The sequence below is a fragment of the Primulina huaijiensis genome, chromosome 2 (assembly GCF_012295235.1).
Source record: "Primulina huaijiensis isolate GDHJ02 chromosome 2, ASM1229523v2, whole genome shotgun sequence".
NCBI lineage: Eukaryota > Viridiplantae > Streptophyta > Magnoliopsida > Lamiales > Gesneriaceae > Primulina > Primulina huaijiensis.
The window spans coordinates 26,022,230-26,044,569 of NC_133307.1; the positions used below are offsets into that span (position 1 = coordinate 26,022,230).

Here is a 22,340-nt window from a genome sequence, read left to right on the forward strand (position 1 = left end):
ATTTCTTGAAATTTATCTATCTAGATACTGTTTGGTTCAAGTACTTATAAGTATTAATATAAATAGTCCTATCATATCACTTGTTTTGTACAAGTATTATTTATCTCGATCAATCAAATTATTAACTATTTATTTCACATCAATCAAATCCGTGATAATTTATCTCACATCAATCAAATCAATAATATAAAATTACGATATTACACTTAATAAATAATATTATTAATATTCCATTAATATTTTCAACCATGACAAAATGGTAATATCATATTATCTCAAATTTAATCAATCAAATCAATTAAATCAAACACTATATTAACTATCATTTTCTATTTATTTTATTATTACAAAATATTAGTTATCTCCATACTATATATCTCATACCATGAACCAAACGGTACCCTAATGTATTATAAATTTCCAAGTGCAAAAAATCGAAAATTTCTCAGAACTTAATGGATTTTTACCAAAATTTCAAGTGTGGCTGGCTAGATTAATCACCTCTTCTATGTAATCCAAGACCATTACTAGCTAGATTAATCAATTATACAGACTAAAATATACCAAGTAGTACCCCGACCTCCAGAAATATATATTGGAGAATGCATGGGATGTTAATTAAGATAGTGATAGGTTTATGTTGACTAGCTGAGCTAACATCTATCCAAGTTGAGAATGAAACTCAACACACCCTTCCAGGGCGTACCTATATATGTGTAGGCTAGACCGGGCTAGCCCCATTCCATATACAACGTCTTGTGTCTCGTCTCAGGTCTCACTTGTGTTATTTTATTATGGTTTTGAACTTTTGATGATATATCTTGTTTTTGAAAAGAGAAGTTCCCAAGTAATTATTTGGAACGTATTTCATTTGTAACAGGAGATGCTTTTGTTTTGATGAAGTGAAAGACTGGTTTTGCACGTTTCTGTATTATGAGTTTAATGTGCTTTGAAAGTTTTATTAGAAATTTATGGGAATATGTTTCGCCGATACCATCTTCTATAATGAGAGCGTGACATGTATATCCACATTCATTTCTGTGTTTGGAAGAGAAGAAATTTGGTGAGGACGTGGGGTACGTCATCTTTGCTTTGAAGGTAACTCAACTCAATTCTCTATCTTAAGCATCTATGAATCCTGAAGTTTCTTCCCAATTATATTTATTTGTTGCTAGCTTGAGTTAAGTTCAATGGGCTGGCACCAAATATTTGTAAAAACGATGGAGTTTAGATATAGTCCGCTCGATAAATCCATTTATCCAGTGTTCTTCATTCTCTCAATGCTTCTTAGTTACTCAATATTTCAACATGTTGATGCCGAGCTAATTATGGAGGAATTCAGTAGTGCAGGGAACGTTTTATCATCCTATTGTGGCATTACAGACCCTGGGTTGGTATCCCAAGTTTCGTATAGTTTCTGCTTGATTATATATNTATGTGATATGCATGAAGATGCATGGAGTATGGTGCAGAGAAACGGGAACCAATTCACGGTTGATGGGAAACCATTTTATGTTAATGGATTCAACACTTACTGGTTAATGGTTTTTTCAGCGGATGAATCAACTAGAGGAAAGGTGAGTGAGGTATTTCAACAGGCCTCATCTGTTGGACTATCGGTGTGCAGGACCTGGGCTTTCAATGATGGCCAATGGAGAGCTCTTCAGAAGTCCCCATCTATTTATGACGAGCAAGTTTTCAAGGTGACCCGATCATCATTTTTAATTTCTGTATTCGTATAACGATGTTTCTGTATTTGATTCTTCAGTAACTAACTATTACAGGGCTTGGATTTTGTTATAAGTGAGGCAAAGAAGTATAAGATAAGACTGATATTATCCTTAGTTAACAACTGGGAAGCATACGGTGGAAAACCGCAGTATGTGAAATGGGGTCATGCAGCTGGCCTCAATTTGACTTCCGACGATGACTTCTTTTCCCATCCAACTGTCAGAAGCTATTACAAATCCCATGTTAAGGTAATTAAAGTGCATGAAAGAATTATATTGTTGTTCCCGTCTTTCGTTGGCTCTAGCTCCTCCGCTCTTATATANACAATTTTTTTTTCCAATTTTACCTTTATATGAAATCAATAGTACACTGTTGTTTTTTTTTTAATTTCAACACACACTTTTATTTTTATTTCAACAATTCAAATATCAATTTAGTCCCTCCATAATTTGTCAAATTTCGTTTTAGTCCATCGATAATAATAAAAAATATTGTACACACATGCATCGCGTGCATAGTAACTAGTATATATATATGTATGTACAGGCAGTTCTAAACAGAGTAAATACCATAACCAACATAACGTACAAGGATGATCCTACTATATTTGCTTGGGAACTGATGAACGAACCGCGGTGTGAATCAGACCCCTCAGGAAATAAGTTGCAGGTCTAGTTTCAGTTTTGTACTAATTGTTATGAGTAATCTGTTGAAGCATGCATGATATTGGCAATTCATAATGAAATTGTGTGTTGTTGATCCTTCCATTTAGTTATACGCATGCCTCCCAGGTATATATATAACATTTTTGATTAAAAGTTGATTATAGAGTTGGATAGAAGAAATGACAGTGTATGTGAAAAGCATTGATCCAAAGCATTTGGTAGAGATTGGACTCGAAGGGTTCTACGGTCCATCGACACCTCATAAGGTTCAAAACAACCCAAATACCTATGCTCAACAAGTTGGCACCGACTTCATCCGCAATCATCAAGTTCTTGGGGTTGATTTTGCTTCTGTTCACATCTATCCAGATTCTTGGTAAGAGTTTTTCCAAACAATAAACAAAGTAATGAAGTATGCATTAATTTTTGAATTAATATATTATTTCTATTGCATGATCAAGGATTTCTCAGTCAATAACTGATGCACACATCGAATTTACAAAATCTTGGATGCAATCTCACATCGATGATGCTGAGACCTTCCTAGGCATGCCGGTCCTTTTCTCCGAGTTTGGAGTGTCGACAAAAGATCCAGGCTACAATGCAAGTTATAGGGACACCCTGATTAGTAGCGTGTACAAGACACTGGTGAACTCCTCCAAGAAGGGGGGTGGTGGCGGAGGAAGCCTTTTGTGGCAGCTGTTTCCGGAGGGAACGGATTACATGGACGATGGATATGCAGTTGTTCTTTCCAAGTCCCCTTCAACTTCGAATATCATATCTATTCAGTCCACCAGGTTGAAGACCTTCAATTCCTTGTGCTCCTGGAAATGCCGATGGGGATGCCATAGAAGGCACGATCATATATATATGCAGCGGGAGGGATGATTAAATTTATGCATGCATGTGGGCAATTACAATTTACAAATGTTTTATTTGATATATCAAATATAAATGTGCGCGCACGTATATGTGAGTGAATTTCACATAATTGGTGAGCACAACTATCGGTTGGTGAAAAACATAACAAAATTCAATAAATATATATATATATATATATATATGTTTACATATTATTAAATAATCGAATAAAATACATAGAAGCGTGTTTATAACGTATGGAGAAAATTATTATAATAAAAATCACTAAATTTTTTTTTAAATACACTAAAAAATTTTGTTTTTTGTGAAAATCCAAAGTAATTTTTGTTTTGCCTTACAAACCCATTGTAATAATTAATTATTGCCCTTGAATAAATAAAAATAATTTTGTCGAATTAAAAAATAATAAGTTTGAAATTGAAAAACTATTCTATTACCATTTAAACATAAATAAGTAATTATATTTTCTGGGAAGATTATTTTTGAACTTTGTATTTGTATTACCAATAAAACTTAAAAATATGTAATTTTAAATATTTTTTTAGGTTTATAAAAATATTTTTTTTAGGTGGGAAAAATTAATGTGCGTAAGCAATCGAACTAAACTTAAGTTAGTAATAATAATTGACTAAAACTTGTGTGAGACGATCTCACAGGTTGCATTTTGTGAGACAGATCTCTTATTTGGGTCATCCACGAAAAAATATTACTTTTTATGCTAAAAGTATTATTTTTTATTGTAAATATCGCTAGGATTGACCCATCTCACGGCTAAAGATTCGTGAGACTGTATCACAAGAGACCTACTCATAATAATTTAGAATAAAATACAGCTAGCATATCTTTAATCAATTTATTTATGAAAATAATTGGGGATAGATTTTAAGAAGATACATGTATAACTATATATTATTTTATTAACTTATGAATTGGGTCATTTTGGAAAAGATAAATATTATTTTTTGGAAATTTAATTGATTATTGTGGTATGAGAAATATGGTTAAATTAAACAGGTTAATAGGAAGAAATAAAATTATAAAAGATAAATGAATATTTGTATGTTAGTTTTTATATAAAATGCATTGTACTGATTGGTCGTTAGAGAGACAGACAAAAGAAGAAATTAAAATATAATATTAGCTATCGTGTCTTTTAATAATAATAATAATAATAATAATAATAATTAAAAAAAAAAGAAGGAAAGCCAAAAGTTGTGCTCTTCCACTCGTCTCTCTCTCTCTTTGTGTCAAAATCATCAATTACACGTTCAAATTTTGTTCATTAATCGGCAATTTGTTTTGTATTTTCATAGAATTGTTGTTGTTGGATGGATAGAAAAAGCCCAAAAACGGGGGTAGAAGGCAGGCAGCAGATCTGAATCTAATCTGACATCGATTAGCCTTTTCCGAGACGGTAAACGAACGAGGGAGACCAACCTCTCTCTCTGCTTTCAATTTCTCGTCTTCAATCACCAATGTCATTTCATATCGCTCGCATTTATTTGGCCGACCAATATATAAGTCTTGATTCAGATTTGGCTTTGTGTTGTGTCTCTGTTTTTTTGCAGTTCTGGCATTTTCTTTGACGTTTTTGGTTTCTCCTGGAGCAATCACGCATTTGTAGGCGTTCTTTCTGTTTGAAGGCGAAAAGATTTTTTTTTTTATATGCTTGAAGGCCTAAAGGTACAGTCTTTTTGCTGTCTGGGGTTTCAAGATTAATTATTTTGGTGGAGAACATTAGCTAGTGCGGCTTATTGTAATTTTATCATCTTCCTAATGTTGGCTAATATTTAGAGGAAAAAATTATTCGATGAGCAGACCTTCAATTGGGCACCTCGTTTTCTGACTGTTGGTTTGGGCGGGGCATATACTCCTTGGGTTGAGAAAAGGTATAGATTTACATATACTCTTGGGGGTGGTCCCAATTGTGTTTGATAAGTTCGGCAGTTGTCTTGCTTAAGGATTAGCTATGCCATTCTCCAATGTGTTTTTCGCATTGGTGGATTCTTTATGTCTTCTGGCAAGCCGCTGTTGTCTCAATCTGGACCCCTTTCTGCTCCACAGCCTCACCCCATTCACCATAACCGTCACTCTTCCTTGACTATCAGCTCATTGGGATGCCTGCGCCATACCACATCGATCTCTTCTTCTATTGCTGACGAAACACTAGATGACAATCTGTATGATCTGAAGGAGGTGGAGGAAGATACTGTAACTACTACTGTTTCAAGGAACTCGCGTGAAGGTTCTGCTTTCTGGCCTAAAAGAAAGGAATATCGGTCGGCGGAGCTTCATTTGCAATGCCCCCGACGCAAGAGGAAAGGCCTTGTGTCATGGGGTGGTGTAGCGGATTCATGGCTTGATATTAGTGCCCTGGAAGTTTCTGGTACTTCTTCTCGGGTGCAGGACAACTTGAACAAGTCACGAAGGTCAGAAAGATTCCTTCAGATAAGCATGCAGCTTGCTGAGAGTATAACTCATCATGATAACCCCAGGTTGATTCATATCAATGATCCAATAAAGACTAATGAAAAGGATGATTTTTCCGGGAATGAGATCCGGACCAGTAAATATACATTCCTTAATTTTTTGCCTAAGAATCTTTTTATTCAGTTCCATCGAGTTGCTTATTTGTACTTTCTAGCCATTGCTGCTTTGAACCAACTTCCCCCTCTTGCTGTCTTTGGGAGAACGGTTTCCCTTTTCCCGCTTCTTTTTGTACTCACTGTCACAGCTGTAAAAGATGGTTATGAAGATTGGCGAAGACACAGATCAGATAGGAATGAGAACAACCGGGAGGCTCTAGTGCTGAAATCTGATAAGTTCTATCCCAAAAGGTGGAAAAAAATACAGGCTGGTGATGTAATAAAGATCCATTCTGATGAGTCTATTCCCTGCGATATGGTGTTGCTGGGCACAAGTGATCCTAGTGGAATTGCTTATATACTGACGATGAATTTAGATGGCGAGTCAAATTTGAAGACAAGGTATGCTCGGCAAGAAACTAACAATTTGGTACTTGAAGGGTCAACAATATCAGGGATTGTCAGATGTGAGCAGCCAAACCGAAACATTTATGAATTCACCGCGAACATGGAGTTGAAAGGGCATAGGTTTTCCCTCAGCCAATCAAACATCATTTTGCGTGGTTGTCAGCTCAAGAATACAGAATGGGCTGTTGGCGTTGTGGTTTATGCTGGACAGGAGACAAAAGCTATGCTAAATAGCGCAATGACTCCTTCTAAACGAAGTAGACTGGAAACATACATGAACAGGGAGACTTTATGGTTATCTGTTTTCCTCTTGATCATGTGCCTCGTTGTAGCCTTTGGGATGGGTTTATGGCTAAAGCGCCATGAGCACGAGCTTGATACATTGCCTTACTACAGGAAAAGTTACTATGAGAAAGGAAAAGTTGGAAAAAAATACAAATATTATGGAATTCCTATGGAAACCTTTTTCTCATTCTTAAGCTCTATTATTGTTTTCCAAATAATGATCCCAATATCTCTATATATCACCATGGAGCTTGTTCGGTTGGGACAATCATATTTTATGATCGGCGACAGGGATATGTACGACAGCAGTACTAATTCCAAGTTTCAGTGTAGATCCTTGAATATTAATGAGGATTTGGGACAAATAAGATATGTATTTTCTGACAAGACCGGTACACTGACAGAAAACAAGATGGAATTCAAAAAAGCTAGCATCTGGGGAAAGAATTATGATTGCAGACTCTCGTTGACTGGCCCATCAGGTGTTGAAGGTATAAGTCAAGTTCTGTTTTTCTTTTTGATGATAATAATAGTAAAAATTATAATATTGTGGCTCTGTTCAATTTTTTTTGACGCTCCAGAGGATTTAGTACTTTTAAAAATATTGCTGTGTTTTTTTGTGGTATTCTAGGAATGGAGGTAATACCGTAAATTTGAATTCATTACCCCCCATAACTTGCAAAATGTGGTATCAGTATACGCCATGAATCTGCTTGAATTTATATGTATAGAACACATCATGATATATCAAATTGTTGAAAGCATTTTTCTTTTCAGGTCATTCGCATGCGTCTGAATGTGTATATATCTAAGTGCAACTTTCCAGTTTTTATAATTAAAGCCGGTGTTTTATTCTCGTATTCATTAAATCAGGCTCTCAGAATTGATTGATGTTCAAGACTACAGGAAATGTGAATGACTGTATCACCATGAATTCGCATAGCCTACATTCGTTCATTCGTGTAGGAGAAGCTTTTAAAGGGTGCCAAGTTGCAAACGTAAAGATTGGTCGTAGACCCCACACACTGCATGCTTTTAACAACTATAGCTTTTACTGAATTTATACAGCTTTCTTCAACCTTCAATATCTGCAATAGTGATGTACTTAATATATTGCTTTCCTTAAATACCTGTATACATATGCGTGCCTGACAATGTTTGCAATGACTGAGGTGGAATAATGCATTGATTTTTTTATCACATCTATCAAGTGACTATATGTACAATTGTATATATGCTAATGGTTGACATACCTCTGCAGGGGAAGATGCCAAGTTTTATAAACAAAAATGGAGGCTAAAATCTGAGATCTTTCCAAACTCTGAACTCATGACACTGTTGTACAAAGATCTATATGGAGAAGAAAAGATTGCAGCACATGACTTCTTTCTGACCCTGGCAGCCTGTAATACAGTGATTCCTATTGTATCTGAATGCCCTTCAAGTGGTCTGGACTGCACACCAGGTGACAGTCATAAATCTATCGAATATCAAGGCGAATCTCCAGATGAACAGGCTCTGGTTGCTGCAGCATCAGCTTATGGGTATACACTTTTTGAACGTACATCCGGGCATATTGTCATTGATGCCAATGGTGAGAAATTGAGGTTAGAAGGCTCTCTTTACTTCGAGAAAGTGTAGGTCTCATTGGAATTTTATTTCTGAGTGATGTGTGCTGTTATTATGGACGAACGTCGCCTCTTTTGCAGCATATGTTATTTATTTTATTTTTTCCTTTAACACAAACACACCATCCATTTCATTGAATTTTTTAAGGATATCAAGTTGAATCAACTGCTATATTCTTCCATATGTAATCTAAAATAGTAAACCCCGGCATTACCTTTTCTATCAAATTTGAAGTTACTTTGGATGCTCAAATGTTACACTTCTAATGCAGGTTGGATGTTTTGGGTCTGCATGAATTTGATAGTGTGCGTAAAAGGATGTCTGTGGTTATTAGATTTCCCAATGATACTGTAAAAGTATTGGTGAAAGGGGCAGATACTTCTATGTTTAGCATTTTAAAGCAGAGCCACCCCAGTGATGATCCTGTAATATGTACAACACAATCTCACTTGAATGAATATTCTGCTGAAGGTTTGCGCACTCTTGTTGTTGCTGCTCGAGACCTTACGGATGAACAACTTGCGGAGTGGCAATGCATGTATGAAGATGCTAGCACATCTTTAACTGACAGATCAATAAAATTGCGCCAAACTGCATCTCTTATTGAACGTGACTTGACCCTGCTTGGGGCCACAGCCATTGAGGACAAATTACAAGAGGGAGTACCAGAAGCCATTGAGTCCCTGCGGCAAGCTGGAATAAAGGTATGGGTTCTCACTGGGGATAAGCAGGAGACAGCGATATCTATTGGTCTTTCTTGCAGACTCTTGACCACGGATATGCACCAGATAATCATAAATGGAAATTCAGAGGATGAATGCAAAAAACTTCTGTGTGATGCTAGGGACGGATATTTTCTGAAGTCCGCAAGTTGTTGCGATCAGATTCCTAAACGGAAAAAAAGTGCCGAAATTGATTATCTTGAAATCCCTTCTAATACAAAGTCAGCTTCACCACAGCTGCATGCAGGACAGGAAGATGGACCTACTTCCAGACCGCTGGCACTTGTTATTGATGGGAATAGTCTGGTGTACATATTAGAGAAAGATCTGGAGTCCGAGGCATGCATGCATCATCTCTATCTTTGTTGTAATTTGATTTACTTTGTTTTCTTTGGTCTCTTGATTTAGTTTTGCTCCTATGATTGCTAAACTTTGGTTATTTAATGGCCCATTTTGATATTTGACTGTGAGAATGCTCTGTCCTCTACTCACTCACCCTGCTTCTCACAAATTTCTTTGTATTTTGTAACAGCTATTCAACCTTGCAACCTTGTGTAGGGTAGTGCTGTGTTGTCGCGTTGCACCGTTGCAGAAGGCTGGAATTGTTGACATGATCAAAGGCCGCACTGATGACATGACACTTGCCATCGGTGATGGTGAGTAAGTTCACTGAATTCATGTAAAATTAAAGATATAATAATACTGTTTTCGTTTGGTCTCTTTCTTTCGGGAGGTAGGGTGTGGGAGGAGATGATTGCATTTGTTTTTCCAGTTAATCCCCAGAAAGCTTTGTATCCTGACTATGCAGATTCATTCTAATGTGAATTATGTTCATACCCTAAAAAAGTGGTGTGAGTGTAGGCTCTTTGCAAATTGCATCTTTAAATAAGGGTTTTTAAATTACTTTTGCTTACAATTGATGCACAATGTATCTGCAGGGGCTAATGATGTTTCAATGATTCAAATGGCTGATGTTGGTGTCGGAATTTGTGGTCAAGAAGGGCGACAAGCAGTGATGGCATCAGATTTTGCTATGGGACAATTCAGATTTTTGAAAAGATTGCTTTTGGTGCATGGACACTGGAATTATCAGCGAATTGGTTATCTGGTCCTATATAACTTCTATCGCAATGCTGTTTTCGTATTGATGCTTTTCTGGTATGCTTATCATTCTTGGCCTTAATATTTTGCATTAGCTGCTGTGAGTTTGTCTATTTCCCATAAAGGCTTTCAAATTCTCTGTGCTCATTAATAAAAACTAGAGTTGAATGTACAGCAGCATGGGTCATGGTACTTTGTAGTGACTAATGATAGTACTATCGTTTTTCCTTAGCAATATTTGACCCCCTGTACATGTTAATCACACATTGGCAATGCTGATGAAAAATGACAATCTCTTGTTCGGCCTCGATTTTGCATTGTAATTTTTCACTTAATTGTATTGTGACGTATTCTTTCGAACTAATGCCTTTCTTTAATAAAATTAAATTTCAGGTATATATTGTGTACAGCCTTCTCAACTACATCTGCACTGACAGATTGGAGTAGTGTTTTTTATTCTGTTATATATACTTCAGTACCTACTATAGTTGTTGGTATTCTTGACAAAGATTTAAGTCACAAGACATTACTTAAATATCCAAAACTTTATGCTGCGGGTCATCGACAAGAGAGCTACAATATGTTCCTCTTCTGGATTACAATGGTGGACACGCTATGGCAGAGCCTTGTTCTCTTCTATATCCCATTGTTCACCTATGAAGAGAGCACCATTGACATTTGGAGCATGGGCAGCTTGTGGACAATTGCTGTTGTCATCTTAGTCAATGTGCATTTGGCAATGGATATTAAACGCTGGGTAGTTATCACTCATATGGCTACGTGGGGATCAATAATTGTAACATATGGTTGCATGGTGGTGCTTGATTCTATTCCCGTCTTGCCTAATTATGGGTTAGTTTGCAAAGTGAATTAGTTTGTTGAAATCAGACATTTTTGTTATGTTTCATTGTTTCTCTATTGTTTATAACTGGAATCTTTCTCGGTTTTGTGCAGTACAATATACAACCTGGGAAAGTCACCAACTTATTGGCTCTCCATTTTGCTTATAACAGTTATAGGATTGCTCCCTCGATTTGTTTTCAAAGTTTTCCATCAGATTTTTTGGCCTTCAGATATCCAAATTGCTAGAGAGGCTGAAATATTGAGAAAGCGGCGCAGGTTTTTTGAATCATAGGTTGGTGTAGTTTGAAGCTGACCGGTTACTTTATTCTATTTAAACAAACCTTAAGTTTTTCAACTTTTTCCAGATGCATCTTCCATAGGGCATTGCCACCCAATTGTAAGTTCATGGTTTCCCTTCTGTGTTATTGACACGCCTCATCTCATGATGTGCATATTCAACACAAGGTGGCGATCCACTAGTATCTATCATATTCTGTTAATAGCTCGTGGATACTTATAGGCAATGGCATGTGTAACGTACTTATGACCTTATACTTTTGACGCCCATGAATTGATTGGGTCTTGGTCTTGGATCATGTTGTCTTGTTCTTGATCGTCGGGTTCCATGTTTGGGTTTTCAGTTTTTATACCCCATGGATTTACTAGTACTCGTGGCTGTGATGGCTGTTGGATATGGCTCGCAGTTTGTTGCATGAGCTGTTCTTTTATCAGCCATTCTTAGGTTCTTCACTACTTAAAATCTGTTATTTTTAATTGTTTGAATTAGACGATACCTGATTTGGCCATGGTAACCAAGTGTTATAGGGTTTTTTACTGCTAGGGTTAATGTCCAAATGCTTTTGAATGAATTGTCCAATCATGATTGAGCAACTTGATAAGCTATATAAATTGTGATTTTTCAAGATCTGTGTATAACTTTGGGATTGATTTTGATGAAGTGGCTGATGTTGATAGAGTTTCAAAATGAAAAGGAACATTCGATAAAGATAGCTTGTGGATTGATCTATAATGCATACTTGGCTGATTTATCCTGCAGAAGCAAAGATTCGAATGTTCTTGGACACATCATAACTATTTCTGGATTTTCTCCCATGGATCCTTGAAGCTTTTGCTTTTAAATGCTTCAGATTATTGGCGCACTGTTTACCCACATGTGGAAAGAAAAGAAGTGGAACAAGCAAAAAGGTGGATTGGATATTATGCTAATTTAACAGGAGCAAAGAGGGAGAGGAAGTATGACCTTACAGCCAGGCTGTGTTAATCGTGAAGGGAGATTGAAGTCAACTGAAATAAGCCTGCTGGCTGGTTCTTCTACAAGTTTCCTACTAGATGTGATTAATAGTTGAATATCACTCAACAATTGTAGTTGTGTGAGAAAAATTATGAGATGCAGAGAGAAGGGAAAGATATATCAAAGTGTACACTAGTTTATGTAAAGAATAGGTAGTGATTTTCAATCACTTTTATAAGAAGTTTGTAATATCTGAGGTGTTTTATCGGCTAAGTGAAGAAAAAGAAGGAAGGGTAAATTTGTTGAGAAGAGTTGTATCTGTCATATCAGCAGTGAATCGAGAAGGATCTTTTGTTTTCTTTTGTTTTTGTATGTAAAAATGTTTAAAAAAAGTAAGTAAAGAGGATGGCTAGAAAGAAAGAGTGTGCCCATTACCAAGAAGATTAGAAGGAAGTTTGGGAGGTGTTATGTTTTGTTAATTTGATAAAGTGCATTCCTTGTTAACATGTGGAGCAAAAATAAAGCAACAACATTTTATAATAATATAAGGTAAAACAAAGGCATGAATGAATGTCAAGTGTGAACGTGTCTCCAAATATTCTGAATAATCCTACTCCGTTACCACCTGCGTTGCTTCCTGATCATATGGTACCAAATTGTTTTTAAATGAATAAATATTTGGAACGTTGGATAGAGAAGAATCTATAGTGAAGGGTCAGATTTGAAGTGGCACATGGAATGACGTAGAGAATGACAAGGCAGCCGTACGTAATCACCAATGCGCAAGAAAACTAGGCCACGCCCCTCAAACATGTTTACTTCCCACGCCTCATTACGAGAAATATCAAATTTCTTCTGGTTGTGCGCGTGACTCCGAATCCAGTGATGCGCGTGGTACTCCATCTATATGAATTTCCTTGATGTTTCCTTGAATTTGTTTAGTAATTTTTCACCCAAAAGTACTTCCTTCTTGCTATATATATAAATTATTGAGTAAAACGTTAGCCTTGGATTTTTTTGTTGGAAGAAGATCCATCGATCGACAGTACATAGACAGATGGAGGCAGCAGCAAGTATAAGTGTGGATAAAGGCAGCGAACGAGTGATGGAGGAGCTGAGTCAAGGTCGCCGGTATGCAGATCAACTGTTAGCCATGCTCCGAGACGACACATCCAGTGCCAGTGCGAGCTGTTTGGTTGAAAAAATCCTCCACTCCTTCACTCACTCCCTTTCCATACTCCTGACTTCCCAACTACCACTGAAATCGGAAACATTACCCATACATAAAGATCGGAGAGGATGTTATAAGAGAAGGTAACAATTAGCTGTTTTCATTGAACTTAATTGGACAAATTAAAGATTTTGATTTATCTTGTGTTGGTTCAGGAAAACTTCGGAAATACTGGTTAAAGAGACCACCAGCTTGGTTGAAGACGGTCACGCGTGGAGGAAATATGGTCAAAAGGTTATACTCAATGCCAAGCATCCCAGGTAGGTACTATTGAATTCAGAGCAAGACTTAATTTTTTGAGACTGGTGACTACTGATTATTTTTGTGTTTGATCGCAGAAACTACTACAGATGCACCCACAAGTTTGACCAGGGATGCCAAGCTACTAAACAAGTTCAGAAAATTCAAGACGATCCATTTCCCTTATTCAAGACAACATACCTTGCTCATCATACCTGCTCATTCAACTCACCCAATCAAATTATCATGGACACCGATTCTAATTCCATCATATGGAGTTTCGATTCACTCTTGTCGTCTACGATCAAACGAGAAAACACTAGCAAGTCAGAAACATCATCCTCTTCATCCGCTGTACTCGATACTTCCCCCGACCAGCTCAGATTCATTGACAATAATTTCAGTGCTATTTCGTCATCAACATCAGATTATGCGGGGGATGTGTATTCTTGTGCTACTGCCACAGAGACAAACGATATGATTTTTGATGACATTCTTGCGCTCTATGAAGGAATTATTTAGAGCGATCCGACAAGAGGGGCTACCTATGTAGGTGAAGTTATTTGACATATATTAGAATATATAAGCAGCAGCAGCAGCAGCATGGTGTAATATATGGCTGTGGAGATCATGTTTAAATTCTAATTATGTATAGTTGGCTGATTTCCTATGAGTTTATCAGCAAAATGTTTCTATATAATATATGCATATATCAGCAAAAAAAAAAACAATAATAAAAGATTACATTGGTGCCATTATGTGTGAATCAGTATTGTATTGAAAATCTTTCAAGTTACTAAGTCGTACCAATTCGGCTGTATAAATACTTTGATGATATAATTAATGAATTAACGCAGTTAAATGCAATTAGAAAATATGTGTGGCTGGTTACATGTATATGTTATGATTCAACTCAGATTTTTTTGAAATATGATCTATGCTATATGCTTCTTTTCTTTTACCAACCAAATCAGATCCCATGGCAAAATCTGCCTTTTATAACTTTATCTAAGAGCATGATTACAGATAGGCCGAAAATAATATAATTTTTGCTTTGCTGGAGAAATCGAGGGAAAATAGCAGAGGGTTCATTGATCTTCATCCAGCCTAAATCAAGATTAGGAATGGATCACAGGAGATGTTACGATCTAACCTCCCTAAGTGCATGGGATGATGATATATAGTAATTATAGAGAGCACACACTCACTGATTGAAATATTACATATACATAAGGGTCTATGGATGAAACCTTTTTGATAGATGTAGCACATGCAGATACAAGTAATATATATTCATTAATCAGATGGTTAAAGCACGTATTTATGCATAAGTGGTTGAGGAGGAGTGTGGCATGAGTTTATGAGCAGCAGGAAAATCCAGGTCATAAAGCCCCCAAACAAGCGCCGCTGAGGAGACAGCCACCGGCAAGGGTCCAAACATCCACAATAACAATGGAAAAGCAATACAAAGCACCCTGTTCCCAACCACCGCTAGCATGAATCCCCTCTCCAGCACTACCCCGGACTTGGAGCACTCCACTCCTATGCCTATCGCGTTCATCAAGAAATTTGCATCCACCAAGTAACCCACCGCCATAGAGCTGCACAAGAAACTGGCAACCAAGAATATGGAGGCCAAACCAAACTTGAGCACCATGATCCGACTCGACTCATGCGACCCCATCAAGTAGATGTCTTTGGCGTTGAATGCGTTGCTAGTTAGAGCGGCGAGAGAGAGGATGATGAGTATGGTGATGGTGGAGGTGAGAATGGAGTACATGAGCGTGTTTCTCAGTGTTTGGACAACCAGCATACCCTTTTTATCATCGCCCTCGTTCAGTTCCCTCATCCAACCCTTTCTTTTCACCATGTTGAGGCCGATTGAGGTGATAATGGGCTTGTGCCTGAACTGATGCCACAGATAGGCATGGTATCCGATGGTGAAAAACAAACTGGATGGAACTATTATGGTATCCAGGTAAACATTAATATTCCAACCGCCCATAATTGCCAATATAGGTAGCATACACACACACATATATATATATATGTATATGCATACACTGGACGAGCTAGCGAGGTAGTGGAGTTTCATGTCATCAAACACAGGGTATATATATATAAATATATCGTTAAAATGCATATACTCGGATGGGTGCGCCTTCAACGTGGACCATATCATTCAATCACCAACCCAATATGCATACTAGTTAAAAAAAAGTAATATTATATTATATAAATATCAGACAACCATCACTATCCACAATGTGTCAACATGCAAGGGGCAACTATAATGCTCATTGCTTTATCTTTTGTATCAAAACTATTATATGTCCTTTTCTTCTTCCTTCAATTTATTTTTTCCCTTCTTTTTTAAATTAATAATAATTACAAATTCGCGAAAAAAAATAAATTATTAATTATACGTCATTAATATTAATTACTCAATCATTATGCATTTTGAGTAAGATATATGTTTTTATTAGTCAAATAAAGAAATACAGTAGTTTTCCATACTTTAACTGTTTCATTGCAATTCAATTATCTAAAACATAGTTTACTATAAATAATATCTATTGCCATGATTCGAACTCTAAGCTTGAAACTCATCCATCCAAGTTTGATCAAGTGTTTGAAATGCCAGAAACTCTTTAATTCAAATCAAATCAGATAAAATCAAGTACTTGAATCACATTCATGTATTATCTTTAAGCAAATCACATGCATGTATTATCCCACTTAACATATGAACTTTCATGTGTCCTCTTTCAGCTCCGAACCAAATTAATTCTAATCAACTTTCTGAATAAATTTACCAATATTCCGGATTATTTCAGATTATTATGAGGGTAAATAATAGAATCCAATTATCCAAAATTATTGTTGTCTATGAGGTCCACTAAAAAAATATATGGACCTCCATGTAAAATAATTGTGGGTTATTGGATCTGTATGCGGGTACCATCCTTATGATAGTTAGGGATGATAATTACATCTGAACTCGTTGAAAGATCTGATACTCTGTTTGAATGAAAGAGGGTATGTAGAGATTTTTTGGACCAAATTAAATAATCGAGAATGGAGATTTTCGGGTTCAGGGATGAAGGTAGGTCTAATAACATCCTGTCCATATCTGATTCGAATATACGATGGATGAAATGAAGAAAATTATTAATATATATGATAAAGGGACATAAAGGGGCGGGGCGGGTTTTCCATCCTCATCCTCGCCACTATATTATATCATCGTCCACATCCCTGATTCTATCTAAAAGAGTCCCGGTTCCGGTACCGGTCTCGATCCCACATCGATTAAATCCTCATCCTTGTCCTCAACACAACACGACTTCAAATATTCATTGAGTTGACCAAAAATCATCTTCAATTTTACTTGAACAATATTGGTACTAAAATTCGGTTACATAAATAAATATTAATATTACTTAAACAATACACATATAATGATATTAATAATTTATGGTTTAATAAGTAGAAATATTATTATTATTATTATTATTATTATTATTATTATTATTATTATTATTATCGTGACAGATTCGGAGAGGAGATGGCAGATAAAATCCACATGACTAGACCCTAACCCATACCCAATAACACCCCTTGAACCCGTCCCATTTCGGGTTTTATCCGAAGGACCTCTAACTCATGGGAAAATTGTCATATCTTATATAGAGTTTATGATATTTTTGTAGGCAAATGGTGTTAAGAGAAATTATTTATAACATTTTGTTATTTCTTCAATAATATTTAGTTTGCTAATTTTTATCTTAATTTTTTTTTTCTTATTGTTCTCTTAAGAATTTGGTAAATATCATTAGCTTCATCGAAATAATTAAAATTTGAAAAAATACAATTGTAGGTGGTAATAGAATATTAGATCTTATATTAATACATTTCATGAATATAAACAAATCTAAAATCTTGCATCTTTTTACCATTATTTTTTTATTTGATATTAGATTTATATATATCATTCAATAATATTTATAGATCTTATATCTCACATCATATCTTTATCATGTATCTATTTGGATTCTCAATATTCAGATTTTAATAATGAGTCTCTTCATATCCTCAATATATTAGATCTTAATCATTAATATTTTTGGACTGAATATAAAATAAATTTATGCTACTTTAAAGTCATCAACATCATGATATTTCATGGACATTAATGTATCAATAATTATAATAGTTCTACTCCGGAGCACCAATCAATATATTTAAATTGAGTATTGACAACACGTTATGCTACTTCATTAGCATCAACATAATGATATTTATTTTAATTCTCAATTGGTTACAACACCGTGCTTGTAACGTGTTACAAATAATATTAAAAATAGATCTAGAATGAATAGAGAGAATTCATAAGAATCAATATTCATATGCAATTTTCATTAAACTCAATCATCTTATTTATATGAAAAAATAACATAATAAAATTACTTACATATTTTATTTTATTGACAAATCTAACTAAATAAGAATAGTCACCTACAACAATAAATAATCTATGACAATACAAGATATTAACTTCATTTTTTTTTAGAGTTCCAAGATAATATGAAAGAATTCAAGGTGCATGAAAAAATTATATTTTTTGTCTTAAATGTTTGCATTTGCTATTTGGTTTTCTATGTAATCAAATTTTAGTTTTTGTCTATCATANATTTCTCGATAAAAAAAGACTAAAATTGCATTAAAAAAATGAACTAAACTAAATTTTGATAACATAAAGGACCAAAATCTTTTTCTTCAAAGTGCATATACCCTGCATGAAGAGAGCCAATATTAAAAAAAGGTATCTTTGGTAAGACAATAATCAAAGTGAAAGAACTTGGATGATTTAATTTGGATTATCGAATTGTATTGTGGCGAATTTTTGAGTTTAAACTGAATGAAATGTCTCCATGCTGTCATTAGTTTAGCACTAAATTTGTCGAACAACCATTATGTGACGTTATGGAGGAATAAGCATTTAGATTTATGTTTTGCGACAAGAACACGATTAAAAAACAATGATAACTGAATTTTTTCATTTTTGCTCAGTTAGTGTAAAGGCAAGAACATTGTTATACTCTGAGTTTCTTGAATATTATGTTTGGGACAACCAAAGAAAATGTTGGTATGAGAGCAAGAAAAGAAAAGTTAATTGTCGCGTGATGACTCCCAAAGAAAATGTTGGTGCGAGAGGAAGAAAAGAAAAGTTAATTGTCGCGTGATGACAACTTTCCATGGCTCTTGAATAATTTAAAAAACAATTTCCTTTTGTGACCTTTTTTTCACTTAGACTCAAAGTTCATGTCATTTAATTCTCAATTCTTTTTGTTTCTATGTTTCTCATACTCAAACATAAAATTTTAGGAAAATAAGCATAAATCACAAGTCAAAAAAGTGAAACTGACAACCTTACAGGAAATTGGTAGCTCCGATATCGCCACATATTGTCGTCACTTAATATGCAACCCCCCAAACCTAAAATCTTAGATCCATCCCAGGCACAATTGAGGGGATTACCTAAATCTGACCAAGTAATTTTGAATGTTTGAATGAAGTTGTTACCTTCCAAACGGCACAAGATTATTTACACCAATTTTGGTATATCGTGAACCAACTGACGTGAAATTGTTATGAGATTCATACTTCAAAGCAATGTATGAAGATTTGCATAGAGTTGATAGTGTCAAAAATACTTCAAAATATAAATATAACTTTAGAAAACATGAGAAAACACATTGGTTCTTTTGATCTTCCACGAGTATCTCTTGACAATGGAACATTTTACCAATAAATATAAGAAGAAACGTCTATACAAATCTCAAAGGATGATTATTTGGCGCAGTTCAAGTAAATTGTCGGGCAACAAGAAGCATTTGAAACAATTCTCGAGTGTGTGTGAAAATCAGGGAAATGGTGGCTTATTTTTTGTAAATGGACCTAGAGGCTTTTTATATAGGGTATTGCTCACAAATGTCAGAGGAAAGAAAATGAATGCTCTAGCTTCAGGAGTTGCAGCTTCAATATAGTTAAGTGTTCTTTGTCAAATGCAAGGAAGATCCACAGCTTAGTGTAAACCTTGAAAATCATGCATCTACTTTTGTGCTACAATTTATTAACTTGAATTTGAAAATTATCCCAAATGGAATTAAATATTCATCTATATGGACAAACTAATTATCATTTCCAAGTTAGAAAGAAAAACCTAATATTAATTTTATTATATATGTATATATATATATTATAAATTCATTATATCCTTACAAAAAAAATACTCAATTCAGGTCCATTATTCCCATCTGGGCTCAACATATATAGTGTCTCCGAATCCTTGGATCCCACCACTCTCTCGAAATGAGCCCGCATGTACGCCATCTCCCCGTCGGGCCCCTCCACCTCCGACCGCCCGGGCAGCACCCCCGCCCCCATCGACACCGCCTTCAGCACCTCCATCACATGCAAGTCCTCTTCCGTCGCCTCCCGCTTCACGCCGTACCCAATCTTCTTCCCGTTGCAAAACATCGTCCACAGAGGCTCGTCCACCAGCTTCGTCTTGTCTTTCTCCGCCCGTTTCTCGCATTCCAAGGCGATGCGAACCATGCCCAGGCTCATCTCTTTCTGCAGAACCTGGGTCTGCATTGCCAGCTCCAATACCAGCGTGGGTAGAGTTCGGGGGTTCTCTTGAATGGAGAGGCTGACGCGGCCTTTTCTGTATCCGAAGAGAGTTCCGGTGACTCGAGCTCCAGCGGTGGCGCGTGTGTCTGGGAGGCGGCCACCGGGCAGGGAAGGTAGTTTGCAGGCAGGGGTTATGATGGGGAAAGATCTGAAGACAGAGCGGAAGACGCGGAATACTTTGACGGGCTTGGTTTTCTTCTTGGAAGAGGGCTGGAGGAGAGTTAAAGCCTGGGGCGGTGGTGCGGCGGAGGACGAGGAGGAGGACGAGGTGGGCGTCTGTGGTGGAGTTTGATCTCCCATGTCACGGGACCTGAAGGAGGATGATCCCAACCATGAGACGAATGATAATTAATGTATTTTGAGAAAATTAAGCAAGCGTAGAGAAGGAATCGGGCTCGTTTGTTGGTAATTGAATATACTTGTCTCTTGATTGTTCCAAGAAATTCGGAGTAGGATCGAGGACTGATCGAGTTTATGGTGACTAAATATAGGATATCCTTTCGATGGCCTTCATTTCTGACATGGTTCAAAACAACAATCCTCTCAAAAATTAAGACCTCTGATCTCATTTTTATTAAAGTACTAGATTGAACAAGTCCTTACCCAAATAAATCCCAAATGTTTAGTAATACATATTTTTCTTAACATTATCATTACCTTTGTTTAGAGCAAATCTGCGTTAATCTCGCTTGTAACGTTCTAGATTCGACAATTGTCTCCACTGTACCAATATGTGTCTTTTTATCGTATTTTATGTCCTCACTCACACGAACTTCGAGAATCATTCCGGGGCTCACCTATCCTAAAATTATCTAAATTCAAACACGCATAACTTTAGAGTTCTTATGAAAAAATATACATTGTTGATGTGAGTTGTTTCTCATCTAAATAATCTCATACCTGGACAAATTTAAAATCCCTCTCATTTCGATGTAATATACGTTCACTTTTGTTCTTTTCGCCTAAAAACTTGCTATAAACCGCTCATTGTCCATATAACTTAATGGGACGAATACCACAGCCCTCTTTGACCTCGGGCATCACAGTTTTTTAAAGTTTTTAACAATGAGTTAACATTCATATCAGAACTATAACTGTATTCGATGGGTTGAGGGGAAAATTTTAAAATGAAAGTTGTTGTCAAGATAAATAATGGTACAAAATCCAATAAACAAAACATAAACACAAATAGTATTGGAACTATGAGAAAAACGTTCTTCAGCCATGGAAAAGCTTTCATTAAAAGCTCTTCTTTTACTCTCTTTATTTCAGGGAGTTCATCGGAGCCACCACTTAAAAGCTATAACCAGATCTGTTCCATAAGTGCCAAAAACATGGCCATATTTATTGCTTTATATATCCCCTTCACTCATTCCAGGAGAAATCATTTTTGTCAGAAGAGTGCAGAATTGTAGTTGTATAAACGATTGTGTCTTAGGCCAACTACATTGCTGTTCAAACCAATTGTAAATGTTAATATGAATATGGGTTGAACACCCACCCACTTGCACAAGCGTTCAAATGTTTGAACGCCCATATCACTTCATTTTTTTTTAATATTTTATTATTTTTTTGAATTTGAAAGTGAAAGAATGGTCTCCATTAATTACATGTATTTATATATAATATATATGTATATTATTTAATTTAATAATTTATTTAAATAGTTAAAATAAAGATTATTTATTTTTAATAATATTAAAATAGTAACGGTTAGTTTTATTAAAAATATTAAAAATTATTTTAACGACTAATTAACGGCTATTTTAATAAAAAATTTTAATATTCATCTATAAATACTCACACTTTTATTTCACAAATTATTTCAAACATCCAAACACATTATCTTACATCATAAACCGAGGATTTCATGAATATCTCTGAACAAAGTCCGAAATACGTGATACTCATGTGTATCACCAAACGTTGCATAAATAAAATATTTTAGTAAAATTTTACAAAAATCGAAAGAAATAGAGACGTAAAAATATTGGTATTCGAACTTCCATAACAATATCTTAAGTAATTCAAATTCATAAACTGATTATTCTATAATCAGCTTTCAGTGTG

At 35.6% G+C, this 22,340-nt stretch overlaps 5 protein-coding genes across 8 annotated transcripts; 3 read left to right on the forward strand and 2 right to left on the reverse strand.

Moving 5' to 3' along the window:
- The first annotated feature begins 1,440 nt into the window (after positions 1-1,440).
- Positions 1,441-3,368, forward strand: LOC140960742 (mannan endo-1,4-beta-mannosidase 6). Its single transcript, XM_073418998.1, has 5 exons — positions 1,441-1,703; positions 1,785-1,979; positions 2,278-2,400; positions 2,561-2,772; positions 2,858-3,368. Exons 1-5 carry the CDS (start codon positions 1,443-1,445, stop codon positions 3,282-3,284), a joined length of 1,218 nt encoding a protein of 405 aa, XP_073275099.1. The 5' UTR covers positions 1,441-1,442; the 3' UTR covers positions 3,285-3,368.
- A 1,122-nt stretch (positions 3,369-4,490) lies between these two features.
- On the forward strand, positions 4,491-12,412 carry LOC140971035 (phospholipid-transporting ATPase 1-like). 4 transcript variants are annotated; one of them, XM_073433079.1, is made up of 10 exons: positions 4,491-4,692; positions 4,847-7,047; positions 7,818-8,163; positions 8,457-9,246; positions 9,440-9,563; positions 9,846-10,065; positions 10,402-10,860; positions 10,963-11,143; positions 11,217-11,248; positions 11,909-12,412. In XM_073433079.1, the coding sequence occupies exons 2-8, from the start codon at positions 5,289-5,291 to the stop codon at positions 11,141-11,143; spliced, it is 3,879 nt and encodes a 1,292-aa protein (XP_073289180.1). In that variant the 5' UTR covers positions 4,491-4,692; positions 4,847-5,288; the 3' UTR covers positions 11,217-11,248; positions 11,909-12,412. The 4 variants fall into 4 exon arrangements, with proteins under 4 accessions (XP_073289180.1, XP_073289182.1, XP_073289181.1 ...); XM_073433080.1 differs by having other exon boundaries at positions 4,492-4,692; positions 12,000-12,412; XM_073433081.1 differs by lacking the exon at positions 11,217-11,248.
- Positions 12,413-13,089: 677 nt separating this feature from the next.
- On the forward strand, positions 13,090-14,318 carry LOC140971037 (WRKY DNA-binding transcription factor 70-like). The gene is made up of 3 exons (XM_073433084.1): positions 13,090-13,417; positions 13,490-13,594; positions 13,673-14,318. Exons 1-3 carry the CDS (start codon positions 13,161-13,163, stop codon positions 14,094-14,096), a joined length of 786 nt encoding a protein of 261 aa, XP_073289185.1. The 5' UTR covers positions 13,090-13,160; the 3' UTR covers positions 14,097-14,318.
- Positions 14,319-14,640: 322 nt separating this feature from the next.
- LOC140971036 (uncharacterized) lies at positions 14,641-15,666 on the reverse strand. Its single transcript, XM_073433083.1, has one exon. The coding sequence runs from the start codon at positions 15,610-15,612 to the stop codon at positions 14,896-14,898; it is 717 nt and encodes a 238-aa protein (XP_073289184.1). The 5' UTR covers positions 15,613-15,666; the 3' UTR covers positions 14,641-14,895.
- Positions 15,667-19,738: 4,072 nt separating this feature from the next.
- Positions 19,739-20,665, reverse strand: LOC140960750 (protein MIZU-KUSSEI 1). The gene has a single exon (XM_073419009.1). The coding sequence runs from the start codon at positions 20,568-20,570 to the stop codon at positions 19,848-19,850; it is 723 nt and encodes a 240-aa protein (XP_073275110.1). The 5' UTR covers positions 20,571-20,665; the 3' UTR covers positions 19,739-19,847.
- Positions 20,666-22,340: the final 1,675 nt, after the last annotated feature.

What these genes read in the sequence shown, in the direction of transcription:
- LOC140960742 (XM_073418998.1), top strand. Translation starts at nt 1,443, where the DNA reads ATGCATGAAGATGCATGGAGTATGGTGCAGAGAAACGGGAACCAATTC. An exon ending in ATGACGAGCAAGTTTTCAAG is followed by an intron (nt 1,704 to 1,784) that starts GTGACCCGATCA and finishes TAACTATTACAG; the next exon opens with GGCTTGGATTTTGTTATAAG. An exon ending in CACATCTATCCAGATTCTTG is followed by an intron (nt 2,773 to 2,857) that starts GTAAGAGTTTTT and finishes TGCATGATCAAG; the next exon opens with GATTTCTCAGTCAATAACTG.
- LOC140971035 (XM_073433079.1), top strand. Translation starts at nt 5,289, where the DNA reads ATGTCTTCTGGCAAGCCGCTGTTGTCTCAATCTGGACCCCTTTCTGCT. An exon ending in TGGCCCATCAGGTGTTGAAG is followed by an intron (nt 7,048 to 7,817) that starts GTATAAGTCAAG and finishes ATACCTCTGCAG; the next exon opens with GGGAAGATGCCAAGTTTTAT. An exon ending in GCCAATGGTGAGAAATTGAG is followed by an intron (nt 8,164 to 8,456) that starts GTTAGAAGGCTC and finishes CTTCTAATGCAG; the next exon opens with GTTGGATGTTTTGGGTCTGC.
- LOC140971037 (XM_073433084.1), top strand. Translation starts at nt 13,161, where the DNA reads ATGGAGGCAGCAGCAAGTATAAGTGTGGATAAAGGCAGCGAACGAGTG. An exon ending in AGAGGATGTTATAAGAGAAG is followed by an intron (nt 13,418 to 13,489) that starts GTAACAATTAGC and finishes GTGTTGGTTCAG; the next exon opens with GAAAACTTCGGAAATACTGG. An exon ending in CTCAATGCCAAGCATCCCAG is followed by an intron (nt 13,595 to 13,672) that starts GTAGGTACTATT and finishes GTTTGATCGCAG; the next exon opens with AAACTACTACAGATGCACCC.
- LOC140971036 (XM_073433083.1), bottom strand. Translation starts at nt 15,612, where the DNA reads ATGTGTGTGTGTATGCTACCTATATTGGCAATTATGGGCGGTTGGAAT.
- LOC140960750 (XM_073419009.1), bottom strand. Translation starts at nt 20,570, where the DNA reads ATGGGAGATCAAACTCCACCACAGACGCCCACCTCGTCCTCCTCCTCG.